This window comes from Dendropsophus ebraccatus, chromosome 3, assembly GCF_027789765.1.
Source record: "Dendropsophus ebraccatus isolate aDenEbr1 chromosome 3, aDenEbr1.pat, whole genome shotgun sequence".
Lineage (NCBI taxonomy): Eukaryota > Metazoa > Chordata > Amphibia > Anura > Hylidae > Dendropsophus > Dendropsophus ebraccatus.
This window is the reverse complement of record NC_091456.1, coordinates 9,091,196-9,113,897: the sequence shown is the minus strand read 5'-3', so window position 1 is coordinate 9,113,897 and position 22,702 is coordinate 9,091,196. Positions and strand designations below refer to the sequence as shown.

The window sequence follows — 22,702 nt, the reverse complement described above, 5'->3', positions numbered from 1 at the left end:
ACAGTCAAGGGGGGAGCACGTGACCGATTGTCTACGGAGCGCAGGAAGGATCGAACATTCCGCAGCTTTTAGTGGGAGTTTAGGAATGCAAGGCCGCCCCTTGTCACGTGACGTATTCCCGCCGGTTTTATTTTGTGTTATTATATTCTGTGGTGACTGATTTACCTCAGTAAACATGAAGTGTGTTATTCCGGGCGGGCACCTGAAAGGTATTAGGGTGTAATGGCAGGAGCTATAAATTATATGGTAGAAGATTTATTACAGAGCAGTGATGGCCAATTGGTCGCCCTCCACAGCTTCCAGGATGCCCAAACAGCCATTGCCTGACCGTGAATGGTGTATATGTAATTTTACAACAAATGGAGACTTGTTCACCAATTTTTTTTTTTTTTTAGTTATTTTAAATCAACTTGTGCCAGAGATTTATTATTTACTTCTATTAAAAAAATCTCCAGTGTTCCGGGACGTACCAGCTGCTGTATGTCCTGCAGGAAGTGGTGTATTCTTTCCACTCTAGACAGCAGTAGAGGTTTTCTATGGGGATTTGCTGCTGCTCTGGACAGTTCCTGACATGGACAGAGGTGGCAGCAGAGAGCACTGTGTCAGACTGGAGAGAATACACCACTTCCTGCAGGACATAAAGCAGCTGATAAGTACTGGAAGACTGGAGATTTTTTTTTATAAAAGTAAATTACAAATTTCTGGCACCAGTTAATTCGTAAGAAAAAAATATTTTGGTGAACTCCCCTTTTAAAGGGAACCATTCACCCTGTGGCCCCCGGCAGAAACTGACATACAGTGATATAAAGGTCAATATACTTACCACATCGCTCCCGGTCCCGTCCCGAATCCCATTGTTGACACGGAGAAATCGCCAATTCTTCTTCTCCCACCCATTATGGTAATGAGCTGAGATGAGTCCAACGTCCATAGGAAATGACGGACGAGTCCAACTTATTCATGAGGTCCTCTTCTCGTTGCCGCCCATCCACGCCTCCTGGACCTTGATTGACGTCTTCAATCTTCAGTCTTCTGACGAATTCCCGCGCAGGCGCCGTTGCGACGGTCTCGTCACCTCTTCTGCGCCTGCGCGGCAAACAGGATACGTGTTCGAGACAATCGCCACACGCGCAGTAAACAGTGAAGCTGCGGAGCGGCTTCAATTGTGAACTGCGCATGCGCCGAAAACGACTGTCACGGCGCCTGCGCGGGATCCGGCGAGAAGAAAGAAGACGAGGAGGAAGAGGACCCGGCGTCAATCAAGTGTCGGAGGCGGGGAGAAGGCTGGACTTCGGACCCGGCGGCGCTCATTACCATAATGGGCGCAAGAAGAAGAATCGTCGATTTCTCCGTGTCAACAACGGGATCCGGGACGGGATCCCCCGGACAGGGAACGGCGTACATACTGGTTCCTGCTCTTCCCGTTCCCACCACGGAGATATGGCCGTCGGCTCATCAGCGTGCTCAATATGCAGATGAGCTGAGATGAGTCCGATGGCCATAGAAACCGTGGTTAGGGAACAGCATGCAAAAAAAGTGACATGTTACTGCCATTCTGCATGGTTACGCACAGTCCGAGACTCCGAAGAAAAAACAACGCTGTACGCAGATCTTGGCCATGTGTGCTGAAAAATGTTAAAGGGAACCTCCGGTGAAATGTTTGGGTTTTTTTTCTTTCACATCAACTGGTTTCAGAAACTTATATAAATCTGTAATTTACTTCCATTTAAAAATCTCCAGTCTTCCAGTACTTATCAGCTGCTGTATGTCCTACAGGAAGTGGTGTATTCTCCCCAGTCTGACACAGTGCTCTCTGCTGCCACCTCTGTCCATGTCAGGAACTGTCCAGAGCAGCAGCAAATCCCTATAGAAAACCTCTCCTGCTGTGGACAGTTCCTGACATGGACAGAGGTGGCAGCAGAGAGCACTGTGTCAAGCTGGCTGTCCAGGCATGATGGGAGTTTTAGTTTTGGAGCAGCTGGAGAGCCAAGGTTCCTTACACCTGCTCTAGAATGTATCACCTGCTGCAGGATCAGAGCAATGCTGATATGGCTCCTTTTCCTATAATCTGGAAAGAGACTTATTTATCATCATCACTGGTGATGACATTTAGAAAATCTTAACCTTAATACATGGACTCTCCCTGGCCGCCCATAATAAAGAAAAGATCTATAAGTTCTTATCTCGGTGATGTCGCTGCCCTATGGACATTCATTGGATATATCCAACGGCATCAGATCAGTGTTGGAGATGCGGTGCAGGGGACGGTACAATGTTACACATTTGGTGGGAATGCCCTATCATTACAAATAGAGATGAGTGAATCGCCCGTAAAAACTAAGTAGTCACATAGTTTCGACGGACGTTTCTCTAATGAAGACCTTTATCTTTGCCATATACAACTCCTACTCTGGCCAGAATCTCACCAATACTCTCCAGGTAACACCCTTGAATCTGCTTACAAAGATCAAACAAGAAGTCTTGAGACACCTATTCACTGCTGCCAGGCTGCCTATTCCGAGGTATTAAAAGTCTGGCTAGGCTGGATCCTCTCTGTGGAGTCTCCGGACTTTCCCTAGATGCTACATTGGTGCTAGTCTTAACTCCCATCCCCTGTCTACACTACCCCCTTCCTCTTTTCCCCCTCAGTATACTTAAATATTTTTATCCTCTTCTACTGCTCCGTTACCTTGCTGTGTTATTATTTTCTGGTTTCTCAATTTCTCCTCTCCTTGATTCTTTTCCTCCCTTTGTTTTCTCTTAGGCCCCGTTCAAACTGAGCAAAAACGACGGAATTCCCATTGCACTCAGCATCCTGCAGTATCTCTATGGAAGTGTGTGCGTGCCTCTGCTGTTACTGATTTCTTCTCAAAGAATTTACATGTCACTTCTTTGAGCGGAGAGGGGAGGAAGCAGTGACGCACGCTTAGGGTACGTGCACACTACGAAACTGCCCCCTATAACCCGCGGCGTATTCCGTCGCTCGTCCCCGCATTTCCGCCCGTGCCATAGACACTATTCAATGCACGGGCGGATTCCGCGTTCCGTCGAAAGAATTGACATGTCAATTGTTTCGACGGAACGCGGAATCCGCCCGTGCATTTCCGTAGTGTGCATGCACCCTTACATAGAGATACTGGAGGACACTGAGCACAGCAGGATTCCCTGGCGGAGATGTCCGCAGCGGAATTCCACCGTTTTTGCTCAGTGTGAACTGGGCCTTACTCTTCCTCATCTTTTCAGAGAGTAATTGTGGTACTCAGGCTTTTTCTGATTGATAGGTTGGTAGTTAAAATATCACTACTCCGATATGTTTACCCTTACACTGGTTGTCTTTACACTTCTGCACTATACATTGATACTATATTGCTTGCTCAGACTGAATGTTTATATTGTCTGTTATATAACAAAAAAAACTTATAAAAACAGATTACACATAAAAATAGTAAAATATTAGAAAAACTACGTAAACATGGGTATCGTTTCATTCGGACTGACCTATACAATAAAGATAGCATGGTAAAGTGCATTGTGTAAAGACAGAACTAAATTTCCAATTTCACCCCATAAATAATAATTTTGGTGTTGGTAGATTGAAAGGTGCCATTACAAAGTAGACTTGTTCCTGAAAAGAAAAAACAAGCCCTTGCAAGGCCCTATAGATGGGAAAATAAAAGCACTATAGCTTATGAATCTTTAGTATTGAACCGTGATTACAAATCCACAATTACAGACAACTTGACTGAACGTGGGAATAAGGTCTTAGAAGGCAAAGAGAAAAGAGCTAAAAAGGCAAAAATGAAAATTGTCCTGATCATCAAGGCCAAAATCCAGGGGTTAATTATATCACTTTTAGATAACAGGGAAGTAGGGCCCTATTACATGGAGTGATAATCTGCCAAATTAGGCGAATGTGGGCTGCAGGCAAAGGGCAGAAGCGAGAAGGACACCAGAGCGTGGACAGGTATGTATAGGGTTTAATATGCTACACCCAAGCAAGGGCTTCACGGACATTGCTAGCTACTTCCTTGCTGCACGATTATCGAGCTGTGTAATAGTCTCAGTAAGCGAATGCCAATCTAGCAGTTCGGTGCTCACTTACATTAGAGATTGGGCCCTTTATCAATTTTTTCGTGTAGAAAATTTACAATAATTTTTGCAAAAGCTTTTGACTCCCTGTTGCTGGCAATCCCACTTTTCAAAAATATAGACAGAGCTTAGTAGGAGTGGGAGCTTAGTAGTAGTCGGCCTCTTTATATATCTGACGCATCATTTTCCAGAACACTGGTCATAATAAGTCCCCCCCCCCCCAATTGTCGCTTCTGTCATATATTTTTTGCATGTTTTGTTTCATCACTGCAGTATTAGTAACCCATACTCTTGTCTCTCTTATGTTAGTGTTCGGAAAAGCCATTCACTCCCTTTCACGCATTGGTGATGAGCTGTGGTTTGACCCATTAGATAAAGGTGTAAGTATTACTGATTACTGTAGTATTTTACATTTTATTTAAAAGATACCAATCCCCTCAAACAATAGGTCAGAAACTTTACCTGTCTCTTCTTTCTAGTGATGAGAGGGATCATAATAACTTAAAGAATAACTGACTGTTAGTGTAACGGGTGGATGGTAAAAAAATTAGAATGAATTTGGAGCCTAAAAAACTGCATTTTTTTTAGCCAAAACCAGGAGTGGGTCCAAAATGCAGATGCTTGCTTTTGGCTCGCAAATTGTGATGTAAAATACTGACTAACATAATGATTTGTAAAGACAGTCTGAGGCCTCATGTTCTTCCGTGCATGGTCCGTATATATATATATATATATATATATATATATATATATATATATATAGATGGTGTGCAACTAAACGGGTTATTGGAACTCGTGGCATCATTTATTGTTATCATGTCGGGAGCTCCGAAGTACACCGAGTACAGTAGCACAGAGTACAGTAGCACAAATATTTAACCAGTTTTGGAGCTCCCGGCATCATGACGTTGTGATAATTCATTCTGTTGCACACTGTCCATATATATGAGCAGTGGCGTAGCTACAATGGAGGCAGACCAAGGAACTGCTATGGGGCCTGAGTGGCAGGGGGGCCTGGGCCCCCCCTGGCAGAGTGTGGCCTGCCTCCATGGTACTGCCTGTGCTCTGAGTGCTGTGCCCCCCGCCGCTAAAATTAGCTCTCCTGGTGCATCTTCCCCCCGGCCGTGCTCACAGCTTGCCCACCAACACCCTCCAACACCCCCCCTCCCCTTGCTGGCAATTACACTAGGATTCATGGGGCTATACTGTTTTTTGTTAATAAATTAACCAAATTAGATCTGTACTTTATGGAAATTTTATTAATATTTCTATTAATTTTATTATTCCTCTAATTGTATGTTAATTTTCTGTCTAATGAACAGCACACCAGTTTTTATTGTACAAAGTACTAAGGCAATACTCGGAAGATATTTTTCCGTGTAAAGGCTGAGCAGAGAGAAGAGCCGATCATCAGACAATCGTTGTCTTTTAGCAAGTCTACAAATCATTGGTCACCGGCTGCGCAACGCTAATGTAATAGCGATGATTGGCAGATGACAGTGTAGAGAAAATAATAAACATTATACTTACCTCTCCATGCTCCCCAGTGACCTAGCTAAATTTTAGACTGTTTAGTCTAAGTTTACGTTGTCCTAGAATAAGTTTTTAATTATCTTTCTCACAGTTTTTGCCAAAATGGATGGAGGAGACCCTTAACTTTTTTTCATTTGATCCACTTTTTTTTTTTTCCAGCTTGCCTTAAGAGCAGTGAATACTGCCAGATCAGCTTACGCTTGTGTGTTCTTTTCATCCTTCTTCTTCCATAGCTACCATAAAGTCTTTGTCCGTGAGGAAGGTCTAGAGCATGTTCCCTTGCAACTAAATTTCAAATTCCCAATAAAGGTAAGTATGGTTTCTGTGAACCCTAGGCTGCATTCACACATTTCATCCCCCTCCTAATAGTCTGTAAGCTCATACATGCTAGCAGGGCCCTCACTCCTCATGTATGGTGCTGTGGAATCTGTTGGCGCTTTATAAATAAAAATTATTATTATTATTGTTATTATTATAACTCCATGAAGTTGTCCATGCGCACAGACAATTTTATAGCCCATTGCTTTGTATTGGCCTGTTCAGATGTTCAGTGTTCTCACGGATCCCCAATCCTTCTGTGTTGTCCATGGATGTACACGGATGTGACATCCTTGTTCATTTGTGATCTGTGGAAAACATGGATCACATGTTTGTTTGTTTTTGGAGGGGTTGGGCTAGCTGTCTTTTTAACTGTAAACTTTATTAAAACGAGTACACTACAATTTTAACCAGTCTGTTTAAAGCAAGGACATGGATGCAAACACGGACGGTCTTGCATGGTTCACGAAGGTAGCTAACAGACTACTTCCACGGACCTGGAAAAATACTGAACGTGTGAATGCAGCCTTGGAGTCTTGTGGAAGTGTATGAAAACATAAAGCTTATGTTTATACGTGCTTAAAGGCTCTTTTAACTAAACATGTTTCCAAAAGTTGCAAATTGACTCCAGTCCTGACTGTTTTGCTGCATGCAATTTTACAGTGCCTCAGGGTACAGATAATGAGGTGTTCGATTCTCTTGTGGTAAAGTAGCACAATAGACTGTGCTATCTTGTTGCTGCCCACAAGTGCACCCAGGACTAGTCCCTCTATGTTGCGCCGTCAGAGTTCAGAGTTGAGGTGTCCTTTAAATCTACCAGATACAGGTTAAGGCCCTTTGACATTGATCAATTTTTTTGTTTTCTTTGTAGGTCCTACCATTTTGGATCACTGGGGATCTTCCCTCACTTCCTTTGGTCATGCCTACCTAAAGATCGGCTGCCTATGCATAATTAAGTATGCATAGGTAGGTGTGACCAAAAGCCCGAGGAACGCCCCCAGTGCTCCAAACAAGCTGAATTACACATTACATTTGGATTAAAGTTCTCTTTAATTGAATTTGGCTCCAATGAGGGCCATTCTTTAATTATGGCCCCTGCTGCAGTGGTAAAAAAAAGTAAATTTATTTGGGTGGTGTTTTTGAGGCTTTTTGGCAGTTTTTCCAAAACGCAGCAAGCCAAGGCTGTGGCTTTTTGTTAGCAAACTGTGGCGTTTTATCTACCATAGACTTTAATGGGATTGTTCTGGTTGTCTTAAAAATTCCATTGCTGTGCGTACGGTGTTTTTGTTTTTTTTTGTGGTCCTGCAGCTTGGTCATGTGATGGCAGAGGAAAGAAATTCAGCACTCAACAATGCCTAAACCACAAACAAAATAGCTGACACATAAAGTAAAAAACGCCAGAAAAAAACGCAAATGCATGTAAAAGACACTATGTGCCGCATTGACTTTTTTTCTAGCATTTTTTTTTCTTTGCCTGAAAAACACCAGACAAAAAGTGTGTGTGAAGGCACCCTTAATGTACATAAAAGTGTATATTTTGGCTTATACGTATTGATCATTATTAGTCCATATGTCATTACACTTTTTCTTGCAGTCGGTCCTTCATATATTTAGAAGTTTAAGCACATTGGAAAGGAATGTGGAAAAATGCAACATTTACATACATTTTGGTTCATGCCATATGGTTTTGAAGTTGTTCTACAAAAAAGGTGAGTGATGATAAAATCCTAATTTGTTCTTTAGTTTTTGTCTCAGCAATGAAACGGCAACCACTTCTCACTAAGCTGACTCTCTACCATGAGAGCTGCTATAGGTTGATAACATCCAAGGCAGTGCTCCATCAGATTCCTTGGATCCATAGATTAAGCTGCTACCAGAGATCTTTGTCACCAACTTGTGCATAGTCATGAGCATTATCCTTTAAAAACGGCACTCTTGGAGATAATAATTTCTTGTTTCCCTGGGGTGAGAGCATTATAGAAATCAGTTCAGTGATGTCATTCTAATTACAGGAACCTTACCAAATCAATTCACATTGATTTGGAGAGGAAATCCGCATCAACTCCGGCATGAAAATCAATGTCCCAACACTAAAACACTTTTCCTTATAAAACTAGAGGTGTTTAGAATAGAATGCTGGAACCCAAAGTTTAAGGAAATGTAACCATAGTTATTACATCACTATTCTTTAACAAGAGAATAATATACATTTTTGACTGGGTACATGGTCTCCAATGTCTCCATATCTTATTATATTTAGCTATATCACTTTCTCTCAACCATCTACTTTTTTATATGGATTGATTGAATAGTTTGTTTATTTTTCCCAGAACAAGCCCTTTATCAATGTTTGGCATATAAGTTGGAATCATTTATTGTTTATTAGTATCCTTCCTAGTTCTGATGTCAGTATATGGTTCTATTTGCAGATTGCTTTTCCACCTTCCGACATATATTGTACCTCAAATGGGAGGCTGTGGGCATATATGACAGATGTCATTCATTGACCCCTTTTTTTTTTACTTTCATACACAGTAAAAACATGCTTGCATAACACATAACAAAAGGACACTTTTTTAGGTCTATTAATACATTCCATATATACACTGATGCATATACCTGACAAAAAAAAAATATAAAAATAGCCTTGTTGTGAGAAATATAATACAGTAACCTGCAATATAAGCTTATATTATATAGATTTTTCTTTAAGGTCTTAAGAAAACTTACAACCTGGCCTATGAGGACTGTGAGCCTATAGAAGCAGTGTATTCCAAATCCTTATCTCCTAATGTATTGCGGATCCAGTCCAGGTATGTCTCACATGTACACAAGGTCACTTGTTACTAGGTGCATTTAACATTAATTGGGAAAGTCTAAGCGCTTTCACATTATGTGGTGACCCGTGCTAAAATAATAAAAATCAAATCAAGTTTTCCTTCTTCAGGCTATGTTCACACTGCGGTGTGGACATAGCCTTATCTTCTGTCGGATCCCGGACGGAACGTATACACATCATATATGCTCCAGCCGGGATCCCGTACGGAGCCGCAAATAACTGACATGTCAGTTTTCTGCGGCCGCAATTCAATGAATTGCGCCTGTAGGAAACTCTGTCAGTTCACACAATGAAGCGAGCTGCTCCGGCCGCTTGCTTCATTGTGTGCTGTGGGAGGTTCTGATGCAGCCAAAAGATCATCCGGCCGGTACTGCAGTATCGGCCGGATGATCCGTGCAGAGACCGGCCGTTCTCTCACGTTGTGTGAACATAGCCTCATTCTGTATTGAATACCCTATAATGTGAAAACAGAATGTTAGAAATCTTTGCTAATTTATTCAAAAGGATATTGTATTGATATAAGTTATCAGAAGCAGCTTTTACAGCCTCTGGCTGTTTACAGGTAACCCATGTCGTGGTCAGATCATGACAGCTACATGTAAAGAGTGTTCTGCTGCACAGTGCTTACTCATTGGCTTCTCTGTGATGCGATTGCTGATGCTGATGGGTCATTAATAGAGATGAGCGAACCTGGAGCATGCTCGAGTCCATCCGAGCCCGAACTTTCAGCATTTGATTAGCGGTGGCTGCTGAAGTTGGATAAAGCCCTAAGGCTATGTGAATAACATGGATATAGTCATTGGCTGTATCCATGTTTTCCAGACAACCTTAGAGCTTTATCCAAGTTCAGCAGCCCCCGCTAATCAAATGCCAATCGTTCGGGTTCGGATGGACTCAAACCCGAACCCGGTTTGCTCATCTCTAGTCATTAACAGACTAATAGTGGACAAAACCCACATGCCATTTAAGGCCATGTTCACATGGCGTATGAGACCGGCCATTCAGTCACCCGGCCGGGTCACGGAACAGCTGGTCTCTGCAAAGATCATAGCACACAATGAAGCAAGCTGCTGCAGCTGCTCGCTTCATTGTGTGGACTGACAGAGCTTTCTGCGGCCTCTATTCACTGAATTGTGGCCGCAGAAAACTGACAATGTCAGTTCTTTGCGGCGCCGCTTGGGATCCCGGCCGGAGCGTATACTATATATATACGCTCCGGCCGGAATACCATAAAAGAACATGCAGCGTGTCTAGTCGCACAAAGTACAGCCATTGTTGCAGATTGCAACAACGGCCGTACTTTTACGCTGTGTGAACATAGCCTAAGTCCGTTGATTGTGAAAATCCTGCAGCCGGCAGGTGCAGGGAGTAATTTAATCAGGAGTAGGCGCTTACCTCTCCCCATGCCCACGGTGAACAGCAAGAGTTGTGATGACCGTAACAACTTGGAGGAAAATGCCTGTCCTGGTTGATGGACTAGCCGCTCAGCCATTCTGTGACTGGAGCGGCGTCCTGCATCCTGACGTACACACCTTGGGGACCCCAGGCCGATCCCACCACTCAGTGCCTACTCCTGATCAAGTCCCCCCCTGGCCCTGTTGGCTGCAGGATTTTCAGAATCGCTGGACTTCTCCTTTAATGGCAATGTAATCTTTTTACCTTTTTTTTTTTTTAAGTGACCATTTTGTTTAAAGTTTAAAATATGTCATGTTATGTTCTTAAACATGCAATATTATTATATTGTTAATCCAACGTATGCTTACAGGGCTTTATCGGATATAATAATTCACTTTCCAATGTGTCAGGAGGAAGTCACAATTACTTCTACTCCTCACAAAATTATATTGAAGAGCTATAGTGAGGGAGATCCTGGTAAGTGTTTCTTTAGTCTATTTTATGTTTGTGCTATTTAAATTTGTACATCTAGGGAGAATCCTTAGCAATTGACCTCTTACCTTCACCTCTGATCACTGGCTCAGGTGGGACACCACTGCGGTCAGTATGTCTGTGCCCCCCCCCCCCCCCCCTTCTTAGATGCCACCATGTTTCTTCTGGTGCACTTTCAGTTCTGGCCTGTAAGGGCCACAAGCAGCCTTATTCACTTATTTCAAGGGTCACGTTACGTATCTTTAAAGGGGCTCTGTCACTTCCAACCCACCCTCCTCAAAACCCTTAACTAAAGTCATCTGTAAGTCTGGGTAGTTACAGCTAATCACCAACGATGCTGAAGCAGGAGCGCGGCATACACTTATTCCAACCATGACGTAAAAAGGTGTCTGGGCGGTCACAAAGGGTTAATGATGTCCTAGATTTTATGTGGATGAAGGGAACATGGTAGATATTAAGAAAAGACAATATGAGTTCTTGAGGCTCCACTGACTCTTTTTGCATATTTGTTGTTCCTAGGGGGCAATGTACCTAGGTTTTCACTGTGCTGAGTGCCTTTACTAGCAGCCTATAGTGTCTTCTTTAGCTGGTCTCCTTAGATCTGTGATTGTTTTACCATGGTGATCTACTAGGCATAGCTCCCACTTAGCCAGAATCGTGCTCCACGGTCATGAGGGGCAACACCCCAAAACAGCTGTCTGTGGATGGATACCTGGCTTTGGTATTTTGGCTTTTGAAGGAATATCTGGCTAGTCCCAATTTTGAGACTCTTAATTAAGGCTCCAGAGCGTCTTTTTGCAAATATGAGTTCATGTATGTGGCAACTATCCAAGCCTCAACATGAAGTGACAAACATGTTGATAACTGATTTGAAAAGTGGCAGATTATTGCCATAGACAATGAGTAATACTTAAAGGAGTATTCCCCTGTGAGACTGTAATTCCTTCCATACTTGTTATTATCTATTCAGTCTCCTTCCCCCAGTTCTCAACTACTGCTTTCAAAAATCTGTGTGCAAGCTTTTCTCCCTATCTCCCCCTTCTCCCCCTCCTTTCTGAGACAGCTTATGTAATGTAAACAAGTCTCTATTAGGCTTTATCTGCAACATTGTAGTTTCTTTGTAATGCTGGGGGGGTCAAGTTGCTGATGAACTCACTGTGTTTAACCCTCCCAGCATTACAGAGAAGCTACAGATACAGCCTGCCAGGGACTTGTTTCCATCAGCTGTCTCAGAAGGGAGGGGGGAGGGGAGAGAGAGAGAAAAGCTCACACACAGATTTTTGTGTTTTCAGCAGAAAGCAGCAGCTAAGAACTGGAGAAGGAAACTAAATAGATAATAACAAGTGTAGAAGGAATTGTTAGTTTCACCATGGGCATCAACAGTTGTAGATACTAAAAAAAACAATTAGTTTTTTATGTAGGTAGGCCCCCTGTCATATATAGACACTTCACTGAGCTCCATGACTCATCACCAGTCAGATAGTTATGATAGTTATCATAAGAATAGGCTATCAATCAATAAGTCCCAGAAAACCCTTTTAGTACCCTGCAAGATACAGATGCAGATACATTTTGCATTAGTGTATTGCACTCTATAGAGAGTAGATTCTAAGTTATACCAAACATTCAAAACTAATTTCTTGTACCAATAGCTTGTTTCTGCCCTATCTGCTTTGATGTTCGTGAAATAATTTATCATTGTAAATTATGAATTGGCGCCATCTACATTATAAACAATGCCTGTATAAGACTAAAACTTATTGTGGTCAAATAAAGAAGGACTGTATTACTAAGTAATATACAACATAATAGAAAGTTTTACTTATTTGCACTTTATTTGAATTGTTAACCCACTGGCACCATAGGTGGAGCTCTTACACCAGTGAACACTAAAAAATTAAAAACAGAGGCTTTTCTCTTGCATCAGTAAGGGTCCATTTACACAGAAAGATTATCTGACAGATTATCTGACAAAGATTTGAAGCCAAAGCCAGAAAGAGGGGGAAATCTCAGGCTTTCCTTTATGACCTGAGGTGTTACAGCTTGCCTGACAACAGAAGAGACAGAGATCATGTGACCTCTGTCTCAGAAGGGAGGGGGAGGACAGAGGAGTGGAGACAGAGTGGAGCAGGCAGTGAGGATTTTCAGGAGCTTCAGGTTGTGAGTCAGGATGTGCGGCAGAAAAACAGCCCAATTCATGTAAAAGAAACCTATTACACACAAGCTTGGATTATGGATGGGGACTAGAGATGAGCGAATCTGCCGGATTTCTGGTTCGTACGAACCAGAAATCTCGGCATCTGACTCCCGCTGTCTGCCGGCTCTGTGAAGCGGGTGGATACAGCCTAAGTAACGCCTGGAAAACTGGGATACTGCCTATTCCATAGGCTGTATCCCGGTTTTCTAGGTGTTCCTTACGCTGTATCCACAAGCTGCATGGAGCCGGCAGACAGCGGGAGTCAGATGCCGAGATTTCTGGTTTGTACGAACCAGAAATCCGGCAGGTTCGCTCATCTGTAGTGGGGACTGAATGGGGTTAAATCTATATTAACCGGAGTTCCCCTTTAAGAAAGTTTGAAACAAGACCCAGTTTACAGCTCAACATGATCCAGGAGTTAGAGAGGGTCAAAGTGAGAGCTGCATATATTTGTGAGCCATGCAATATGTCCTTTAGGGTAAATTCACACGGGCGTATCCGCAGCGGATTTAACGCTGCGAACTCGCAGCTAAATCCACAGCGGATCCCTCCCCTGTGAATTGTCATCCCGCTGCCAGCATGTAAGTGCCAGCCCCATTAACCTCCGCCGCTCCGGATAATACATTACCGGCACCACGAACCGGTCGCGTCTGAGGCTCCCGACTCCCGACGGTCGCGCGTAGCTAATCAATGACTGTGACAGGGCCGTGCACTGATTGGCTGCGCGGGACCTCCGGGAGCCTCAGACGCGGCCGGATTGGGGTGCGGGTAATGTTGTATTATCCAGAGCGGTGGGGATTAATGGGGCCGGCACTTACATACTGGCAGCGGGATTACAATCCCGCAGCCAGTATGTAATGACATTGGAATTCACAGGGGAGGGATCCGCTGCGGATACCCCCGTGTGAATTTACCCTTAGCCACAAATGTATTAGAAATATATACTGCGCACCACAGAGGGTTACTATGCTGCTACTTATGAGAGTGTACATATTACACCTGTCTGAAAGCGGCCCTAGTTTACGCATGACATTAGTTTTATTAATTCATGATTATTGATTAGGGATAGAATTTGTGTAATTTTTATTTTGGTCATTGTGTGTAGTATTTTTTTTATTTTTATTTTTTTATGTTTTATGCAGGCTTATCAAAGTTAATGCATACTGAAATTCATTTAGGCCCTGATGAATTTAATGAATTCCATATTGGTACCAACCCTTGTGATATAACATTCTGTTTAAAGGAAGTCAGGGTAAGACATGAACATGATGAAAATATGTTATTTGACAAGTTATTTTACATAAAGAAAAAAAATAAGTTTAGGAAGTCTCTGATGCCACCTTAAGACGAAATCCTATTAAAATAATTGGGACAGGCAGAATTTCAAGTGGCATCCCTGGTGCGGGCTCTACTTGACATTCCGCCTGTTTTGCTCAGTGTGAACAAGCAATTATAGTGGAATCAGCGTGTGAATATGCAGAGTGTGTACTTTTCCAGTCACTATGGGGTGCAGCCCCCAGAGAATAAAGTCATTCAATATAAGGCTATGTTCACACAACATATATTTTCGTAAAGCCATTCGTAAAGATTTATACGGAAATATACGTGCCATTGCTGCTCAGGAATCTCAGCCAGAGCATATATACATAGTATACGCTCTGGCCGGAATCCCTTGCGGCGCTGCAAACAACTGACATGTCAGTTTTCTGCGGCCGCTATTCATTGACTAGCAGCCGCAGAAAACCATGTCAGTGTACACTATGGAGCGTGCGGCTCCAGCCGTACGCTCCATAGTGTGCTGTGGAGAGTTCTGATGCGGGTGCGCACGGATGCGCCCGCATCAGAACTCTGCGGCGCTAAAGATCATGCGGCTGGTACTGCAGTCTCTTACAGTGTGTGTACATAGCCTAATACTAGTAAATAAGAAAAGTGAGGGCACTCACCGATATTCGTGACTTTCAAATCTTTATTTCATCTGTAAAAATTCCCCTAATTTGCAGACGGCAGCTACGTATAACGCGTCACAGCTGTTTTTCACGCTTGCGTGTTTCTTCAGACACAGACTCGTTGGGTAGTGGTCTTTACAATGAGGTGGTCTTTTGACAAGGGTTATTATTATTTGCAAGAGTTGTAAAAACTGAAGCTTTTCTTGAAATAATCTTCATGTAAACACTTATTTCTTATACTACTTATTTATAGGGCTTCTTGTCGTTTGCAGAGGCGACCAGTGCCATCATAACAATCCATTTCAGCAAACCAGGAGAGTAGGTTTTGTCCACGAACCTTTTCTATAAATTCAAATTTCTATTAAATTACTGTAAATGTTTATGGCAGCTTTTCTGTTCATTAAAGGGAACCTGTCACCCCCCGTACCGGGGTGACAGGCTCCCGACCCCCCGTTAGAGACCCCTATACTTACCTCATCCCGCCGGGTCCCGCTTCTGGATTCGGTCGGGTCCCGGAGATCTCAGCCGCTGCAGCCCGGCGCGCGCGCTGAGAGATGAGTCCAACACCCATAGAGAATGACAGGAGAGTCCAGCGCTCCGTCATTCTCTATGAGCGTTGGACTCATCTCTCAGCGCGCGCGCCGGGCTGCAGCGGCTGAGATCTCCGGGACCCGACCGAATCCAGAAGCGGGACCCGGCGGGATGAGGTAAGTATAGGGATCTCTAACGGGGGGTCGGGAGCCTGTCACCCCGGCACGGGGGGTGACAGGTTCCCTTTAAAGCATAACAACATGCAGCTACCTACCCGGCTGCAGTGCCGGGGTCCACTGTCATCTGCTCCAGTTCACGGGACCCTGCTACGGCTTCTGGCTGGCTGAGTGGGCCTAACACGTCACGTCCCAGGTTCCCACTCAGACCCAGAAGCAACTGGGGAACCAGAGCGGATGACCATGGACCCCGGCACTGGAGCCTGGGAGATAGGTGCATGTTGTTATGTTCACCCACCTTCTCCCCAGCTGTTTTGAAAAAAAGAGCCTGGACTTCTCCTTTAATGTATGAAATTTGTTTGTTGTACCATGACCATTAATGACATAACTGTTTTTCATCCAGACCAATAATATTCAGCATAGATGACATGGTGTTTGAAGCAAACTTTGTTTTGACAACATTGGAAGAAATAGTTGATTCATCTCAAAATTCACACAACACAGTGGTTGAGTAAGTCCTTCCCCATTTTTTTAATGTAGATATATAGATTAGTGACGATACCAGTTACGATACCAGAATTTTGAGTTCGATACCGATACTACCTTTTTATTTCGATACTCAATACCAGTTCGATACTTACTAAAATATTTTAAAAAAATACAACAATAGAATTATAATACCCCCTAGACAGAGAATATATTAAACCTGAAATGTTATCTATACTCTTCAGGCCTGCACTTTTACAGAGATACCAATTTATGGACCTTTTTTAATTTTAATTACATTAAAAATAAAGGTTTACGTTTTTTACATAATTGTGTACAGAGTACAGTGATCACTTAGACAGCTCTGCTATACCGCGTACAGCTATCATGGAAAGCTCTGCTATACTTTGCTCACTTGGCTCTTCTATACACTGCCCACTCGGCTCTGCTATACACTACTTATACCTATGCTGATGTCAGCACCTCACAGCCCCGGTGCACCTCCCCCACCTGCCATCCGGCTGGATCCTCACTTGTGTTCTCTCTCCCGGACCTCCCGCTCTCCCTCTCTAGCCTCCTCACCTCCAGCCTTCTCCTCCGTCCTCCTCTCCCGGACCTCCCGCTCTCCCTCTTTAGCCTCCTCCGTCCTCCTCTCCCAGACCTCCCGCTCTCCCGGACCCCACAACAGCCCGGCAGGACACTGTCCACAGGGGAACAAGGTATAGCTGGCCCCTTAAAATAAAAGCAGGTGTGCCACCATACCTGTGTGCCTAACCGGCACTGGCGTCTCAACATAACATCACTGGGCACGGCTATATCTCAGCCAACCACCATAGCACTGGCGTCACACCTAACCATCTGGCAAGTGACCGGCCGTACCACCTCCACACCGGTGATGGTCACCACATATGTAGCTGCAGCTCTGCCTTCTGTTTGCTTCTGGTCTGGTCTCAACCAATCATTGGCCGAGACAGGACGGGGGCCAGTGACTGGCTGAGCAGCCTGTCAGCGCAGAGACTGGACCCGAAGGGAACAGAAGGCAGAGCTGCAGCTGCAGCGACGGGGAAGGCCTGAGGACACCCAGGAACATGGTAACGTAAGTAAATACATACTTAGAGGCACTAAAGGCAAGGGCTGCATGGACATAGCTAACAATGTCCGTGCAGCCCTTGCTACCCGACAGTCGGCCTGTGTAATTGCTTAGTAAATGAGGATATAATCTATTTGAGCTAATAATAATAAGGTAATGTGTATACATGTTTCAATTAGGGCTACACCTGTCGTGCACAAAACTAAAGGAACAAAGAAAATGAGCAAAGAAAATAAGAGTTATAAAAGTAACAAAGAACCAGCACTTACTACTAGTCCTGTGTTGGTCACAAAAACTTCTGCAGGAAACTCAGACCAGCATATAAGAAGAGAGCCGATCTCAAGTACAAGTTATAACAAGGTACTGTAATGGGGGATAGTGATGTGTGCATATCCTTATGCTGCTAGGTGGGGCTTCACGGCAGTTGGTCTCCATCTTTCCGAATGCCATAAAGCCCCGCCTAGGTGATACTGTCCACAGATTAAATCAGTGCTAGACTTTTTATGCTCTGCCCCCACCTGCTTAACACAAGCTGCAGGGGAGGCAGAAGTGGTAAGATGATGCATAGTAGGGGACATTGAATATGGGGGGACGGAGGGTATGTTGGCCAACTACAGAGGGGGGGGGGGAGGGGAGGTATACAGTATGGGACTACCTGCAGAGGGATGTGTACAGTATGGGGAAAGAACTATAGAGGGGGGAGAGAGGTATACAGTATTGGGGAACAACTACAGAATGCATAAGCTGAAAAAGCACCTGAGGTACACGCTTAGCATATCGGTAGCGCTCTATTAAATTTCCAGCTGAGTGATATTTATTCATATTAAATAAATAAATATATATATATATATATATATATATATATATATATAGTACATTCTTTGACATGGAAGGCTTGTGGCTGTCCAACAGAGACCAATGACATCATGTGTAAAGAGTCAAATGCCATCTCCCATCTGCTGGTATCTCGCTTGTAATATTCACTGTTTACCAGTAGATGGCAGACAGTATACAGATTGTCAGAACAGAGAACAGCCAGAGGAGAAGAGCTACAGAAACATGCAAGATAAAAATTGAGGACACAAGGCCAATTTTTAGTCTATATCCAGAACCCATAGAGGACCGAAAAAAATGTCCACATTGCACAGTAATCACAATAGGGGGGCTCTGAGTGTGACCCAATTGAAACTCTCACCCACCGCAACCTCCTCCTCCCAAAAACAATTTAATTAAAGAAAAAGTCAAGCCAGACCCATTTTTTTAGCAAGTGCTGGGGAGGGGGAGGATAAAAGAAATAACGTGTTCTTACCTCCCCGGCTCCAGTGCTGGTGGCCGCATACCGCTGCTCTGGTCTCCGGTCGCTTCCTGGTCTGAGCAGGGACCCAGGTTGTGATGTGTCAGGACCACTCAGCCAGTCAATGGCCGAGACAGGACCTCACACGTTACGACCTGGGTCGCCTCTCAGACCAGGAAGCGGCCCGGAGCTAGAGTGGCGGTATACACTTACCAGCGCTGGAGACGGGGAGGTAAGAACACGTTATTTCTTTTATCCTCCTCCTCGTCAGCGGTTTCTAAAAAATGAGTCTGGCCGGACTCCTCCTTTAACTTTTATTGCGCTGATGTCGGTTTCCTGCAGTTCCGGTCCCCTGGTCACTTCCTGGTAAAAAAAAAAGGGGACCTGGGACATGACGTTCCAGGCCCACTCGGCCAGTCACTGCTCGGTGCATGGTTTCCACCATCGTCGCTGGTTTCTTGTTGCACAATTAAGGCCGCTCAGTGCACAGATATGCCCTCCCCTGGATGACACGCCTGGAGGCGATATAAGTGAATGGAGGGTACCGGGCCAGCTTCCAGTGCAGCAAGAGGGCCAAATTGCACAAAGAGAAACTGTAGCAGAAGGCGGGAATCGGGCAGCGGTGTTAAAAATAGACCACACCACCGGGATCTATGCGCTGGCGGCAACCAGGTAGTATGAGTAAATAATGTACAGCAAGTGTAGTACATTCAGGGGTACAGTGGATTCTGCCCCAGTGCTCTTTGTGACATTTTCCCTTTAATAACCTACTTTAACAAAAGTACCTTTTTTTCTTTTTAGTTTTGTTCCCTATTTTTTGGAGCAGTTTCATCAGAACAGCAAGATAAACCTCACCAGCTATTCTATAGTCTGGCAACGGCCAGTGAAGATGAGGATGAAGGACTCTCACAGACTTTCTAACCTTGTTGCAGGTATAGGAGATGACACTGTAGAATCTCATTGCGGATAAATTCCTCTTTATAATTTTAATCTTACAGGTTTAGGCTATGTTCACACATAGTATTACCATCAGTCTTTTTTTTCAACCTAAACCAGGAGGGGAATTGACAGGGCAAAATTATAATGGATTTGCAAAGCTTCTGTGTTTTCAATGCACTCATGGTTTGGGTTGAAAAAGACTGACTGAAATATTGTGTGTGATCATAGCCTTACAGTTAGGTTGTAATTCTAAAAGGGCCTAGCTCATTGTCCACGTTAGGTCACGATAGTATGGTATTTCTGTAGGGCAGGGGTTCAAACTCAGGTCCTCCAGCTGTTGCAAAACTATAACACCCATCCTGCCTGGACAGCCAAAGCTTTAGCTGTCCTAGCATGATGGGAGTTGTAGTTTTGCAACAGCCAGAGGGCCGCGAGTTTCACACTCCTGCTCTAGAGGCCGCTATTAAGGCACAACACATAAAACCTGTGAGTGTTTGGTTCTGTATGTGTATATAGTGTATGGGTTACATTTCCTTAGGTTTTAGCAGTTCTCAATAGGATACTATTGTGTTTTACATCACATTTGTGTATTATTTTCACAGTAACTGATCACACTAGGTCTCACTTCTGAGACCCCCTGCAGTCTTAGGGTATAAACACACACACCGTATACGCAGCGTATTTACTGCTGCGATACGCAGCAAATACGCAGCAGATTAGATCTAAATAACTGAACACAGCATCAAATCTGCACCATCAAATTTGCTGCGTATTTGCTGTGTATCTGCTGCGTATATGGTGTGTGGGTTTGTACCCTTAAAGGGGTTGTCCGGCGATAAAAAATTATTCACAGAATAACACACATTACAAAGTTATACAACTTTGTAATGTATGTTATGTCTGTGAATGGCCCCCTCCCCGTGTCCACCACCCCCACCCGGTACCCGGAAGTGTGGTGCGCTACCTGTCCGTGTCCCACCACCCCCACCGTGTACCCGGAAGTGTGGTGCGCTATACATTACCTGTCGCGTGCCGACCACGGTCTCCGATCGTCAGCAGTGACGTCTTCTTCGGGAGGTTGGCGGATCTTCCCGAGTGCCGGCCGCCCTCTGCAGCGTCATCCGAAGCTCAGCCGCGATTGGCTGAGCATAACTGTGCTCAGCCAATCGCGGCTGAGCAGCTGATGACGTGGCCGCGTCATCAGCCGCTCAGCCGCAATTGGCTGAGCACAGTTATGCTCAGCCAATCGCGGCTGAGCTTCGGATGACGCTGCAGAGGGTGGCCGGCACTCGGGAAGATCCGCCAAGCTCCCGAAGAAGACGTCACTGCTGACGATCGGAGACCGTGGACGACACGACATGCGGTGAGTATAATGCACCACACTTCCGGGTCTAGCGTGGGTGGGGGGAAACACGGGGAAGGGGGCCATTCACAGACATAACATACATTACAAAGTTGTGTAACTTTGTAATGTGTGTTATTCTGTGAATAATTTTTTATCGCCGGACAACCCCTTTAAGATACAGCTGGGAGAGTGCACACTTCATTCACCGGCAGTCAGTCAAATCTCACTGCTCCAATACAGTCTATAGAGCGGGGTGTGGCACGCACTGCCATGCATTCTCCCTGGCTGTATCTTGAGATGGAAGAGATGCAATCAGTAACTTTCTAAAGGACATCTCAAAATTTACTCAAAAAAAAGAGTAACACTTTAAAGCGAATGTACCACTAGGTACATCACTATGGGCTTTTTACATGAACAGACCAGCGCCAGTCCTTTTATTGAACTGCCACCTGGTTCCCGGGCACCGGCCAGGCGTGAAGCACTCGGGGCAGGCCAACCAGCTCCCAGTGTGACCATCTCCCCACCCTTCTGTGACACGGCTCTGTTGATTCAAATGGAGCCATGTCACAGAGGGGAGGGGGTTTCATCACACTTGGGACGGAGGGCTTGCCTCCAATGCTCTGGGCCAGTGCTCAGTCATAGACCGATGCCGTGCAAGGGAACTGGGCGGCAGTTTAAAAAAAAAAAAAAAAAGGGCCGCACCACCTCTGGTCTTTTCATGTAAAAAGCCCATAGTGATGTACCATGTAGTACATTTGCTTTAAAGTAAATTTGCCAGCTGCAATTAATGTTTAAAGGGGTTATCCAGCGCTACAAAAACATGGCCTTTTTTCCCCCTCTCTTATCTCCAGGTCAGGTGTGATTTGCAATTAAGTTCCATTTACTTCAATGGAATGGAGTTTGAAACGCCACCCAATCTGGAGACAAGAGAGGGGGAAAAGCGGCCATGTTTTTGTAGCGCTGGATAACCCCTTTAAGACTGCTGACACTCTCAAATAGGTGTTCAATGAGAAACATGGTACCTTTCATATATCGGTCTGTGCTTCCAGAACATAGAGAAATGTTTTAAATCTCTGATGCAAAGTGTGAAAAGAGTCCTTCCAAAAGTGCTCAGGGCTGTAATCCCTCCTTCCTGATATCAGCTAGATTCTGGGCCCTGCTTTCAATTCTCACACCTGCACATGATTTGTCTTCACAGCAGAGGAACTAGATTTGGAAGCAGGGATAGGGATATGAAGGGGAGTGAGGAAGCATTACAGCCTTTAGCACTTATGGGCCTTAGCTATGCCTCGGACATTTTCACTAGAGACTAAAAGCATCTTTCTATGTTATGGAAGCACAGGCAGATATAGGAAAGGTACCACAAATCTCTTTGTTTCTAAGAGTGTCAGCAATTTGGAATATGAATTGCAGCTCACTCTTGCTTTCTGTTATTTTGTGTATAGCTGCATAATAGAGTTCTTCAGTCTGTTAGCCAGAAGAGAGGTTCATTTTTTATTCATATTCTTCATCTGAAGGGAGAATCATTTTGCTTTAAGCTCTGTGCAGCTGTTCTGCCTCCATTGGAAAGACATGAAAATGAATACACAAGCTGGTTTAATTTGGTTCTAGATATATATATTTGTTGCCGTGGCAAGCATACATTTCCATTGTGCCTAAACAAGTTTTATATTTGGCTAAAATGTATTGCTGTAAACTGCCTAGAAATAAATATATTAAATCTGAGTGCAGTGTAATATTACCATACAATAAGTTACACCATCAAGCAATGTTCACACAATCTACTTTATGACAAGAACGGACTTTGTTTTCAATTAAATTGAATTGAAATCAGCACAAACAATGGCCTTTGTTCACAGTGTATTGATTAACGGCCGTTGAAATAATTGACATGTCAATTATTTCTGGCCATTGTGCATTGATTTCAATGCAAATTTCAACGTAACAACGGCCAGTAGCAGGTAAGATTTGTCTAACCTGCTGATAGTTTCCCCTTTAAGTAATCGAGAAGATAAAATATAAAAAAATAAAT

At 44.1% G+C, this 22,702-nt stretch overlaps 1 protein-coding gene across 3 annotated transcripts; it reads left to right on the top strand.

Moving 5' to 3' along the window:
• The first annotated feature begins 91 nt into the window (after positions 1 to 91).
• On the top strand, positions 92 to 22,395 carry RAD9B (RAD9 checkpoint clamp component B). 3 transcript variants are annotated; one of them, XM_069960800.1, is made up of 12 exons: positions 92 to 209; positions 4,399 to 4,469; positions 5,782 to 5,931; positions 7,535 to 7,649; positions 8,654 to 8,753; positions 10,545 to 10,651; positions 14,006 to 14,115; positions 15,063 to 15,127; positions 15,920 to 16,027; positions 17,272 to 17,452; positions 19,188 to 19,318; positions 22,188 to 22,395. In XM_069960800.1, the coding sequence occupies exons 1-11, from the start codon at positions 176 to 178 to the stop codon at positions 19,305 to 19,307; spliced, it is 1,161 nt and encodes a 386-aa protein (XP_069816901.1). In that variant the 5' UTR covers positions 92 to 175; the 3' UTR covers positions 19,308 to 19,318; positions 22,188 to 22,395. The 3 variants fall into 3 exon arrangements, with proteins under 3 accessions (XP_069816901.1, XP_069816899.1, XP_069816902.1); XM_069960798.1 differs by having other exon boundaries at positions 22,116 to 22,395; XM_069960801.1 differs by lacking the exons at positions 15,920 to 16,027; positions 22,188 to 22,395 and having other exon boundaries at positions 19,188 to 19,660.
• The last annotated feature ends 307 nt before the right edge of the window (positions 22,396 to 22,702 follow it).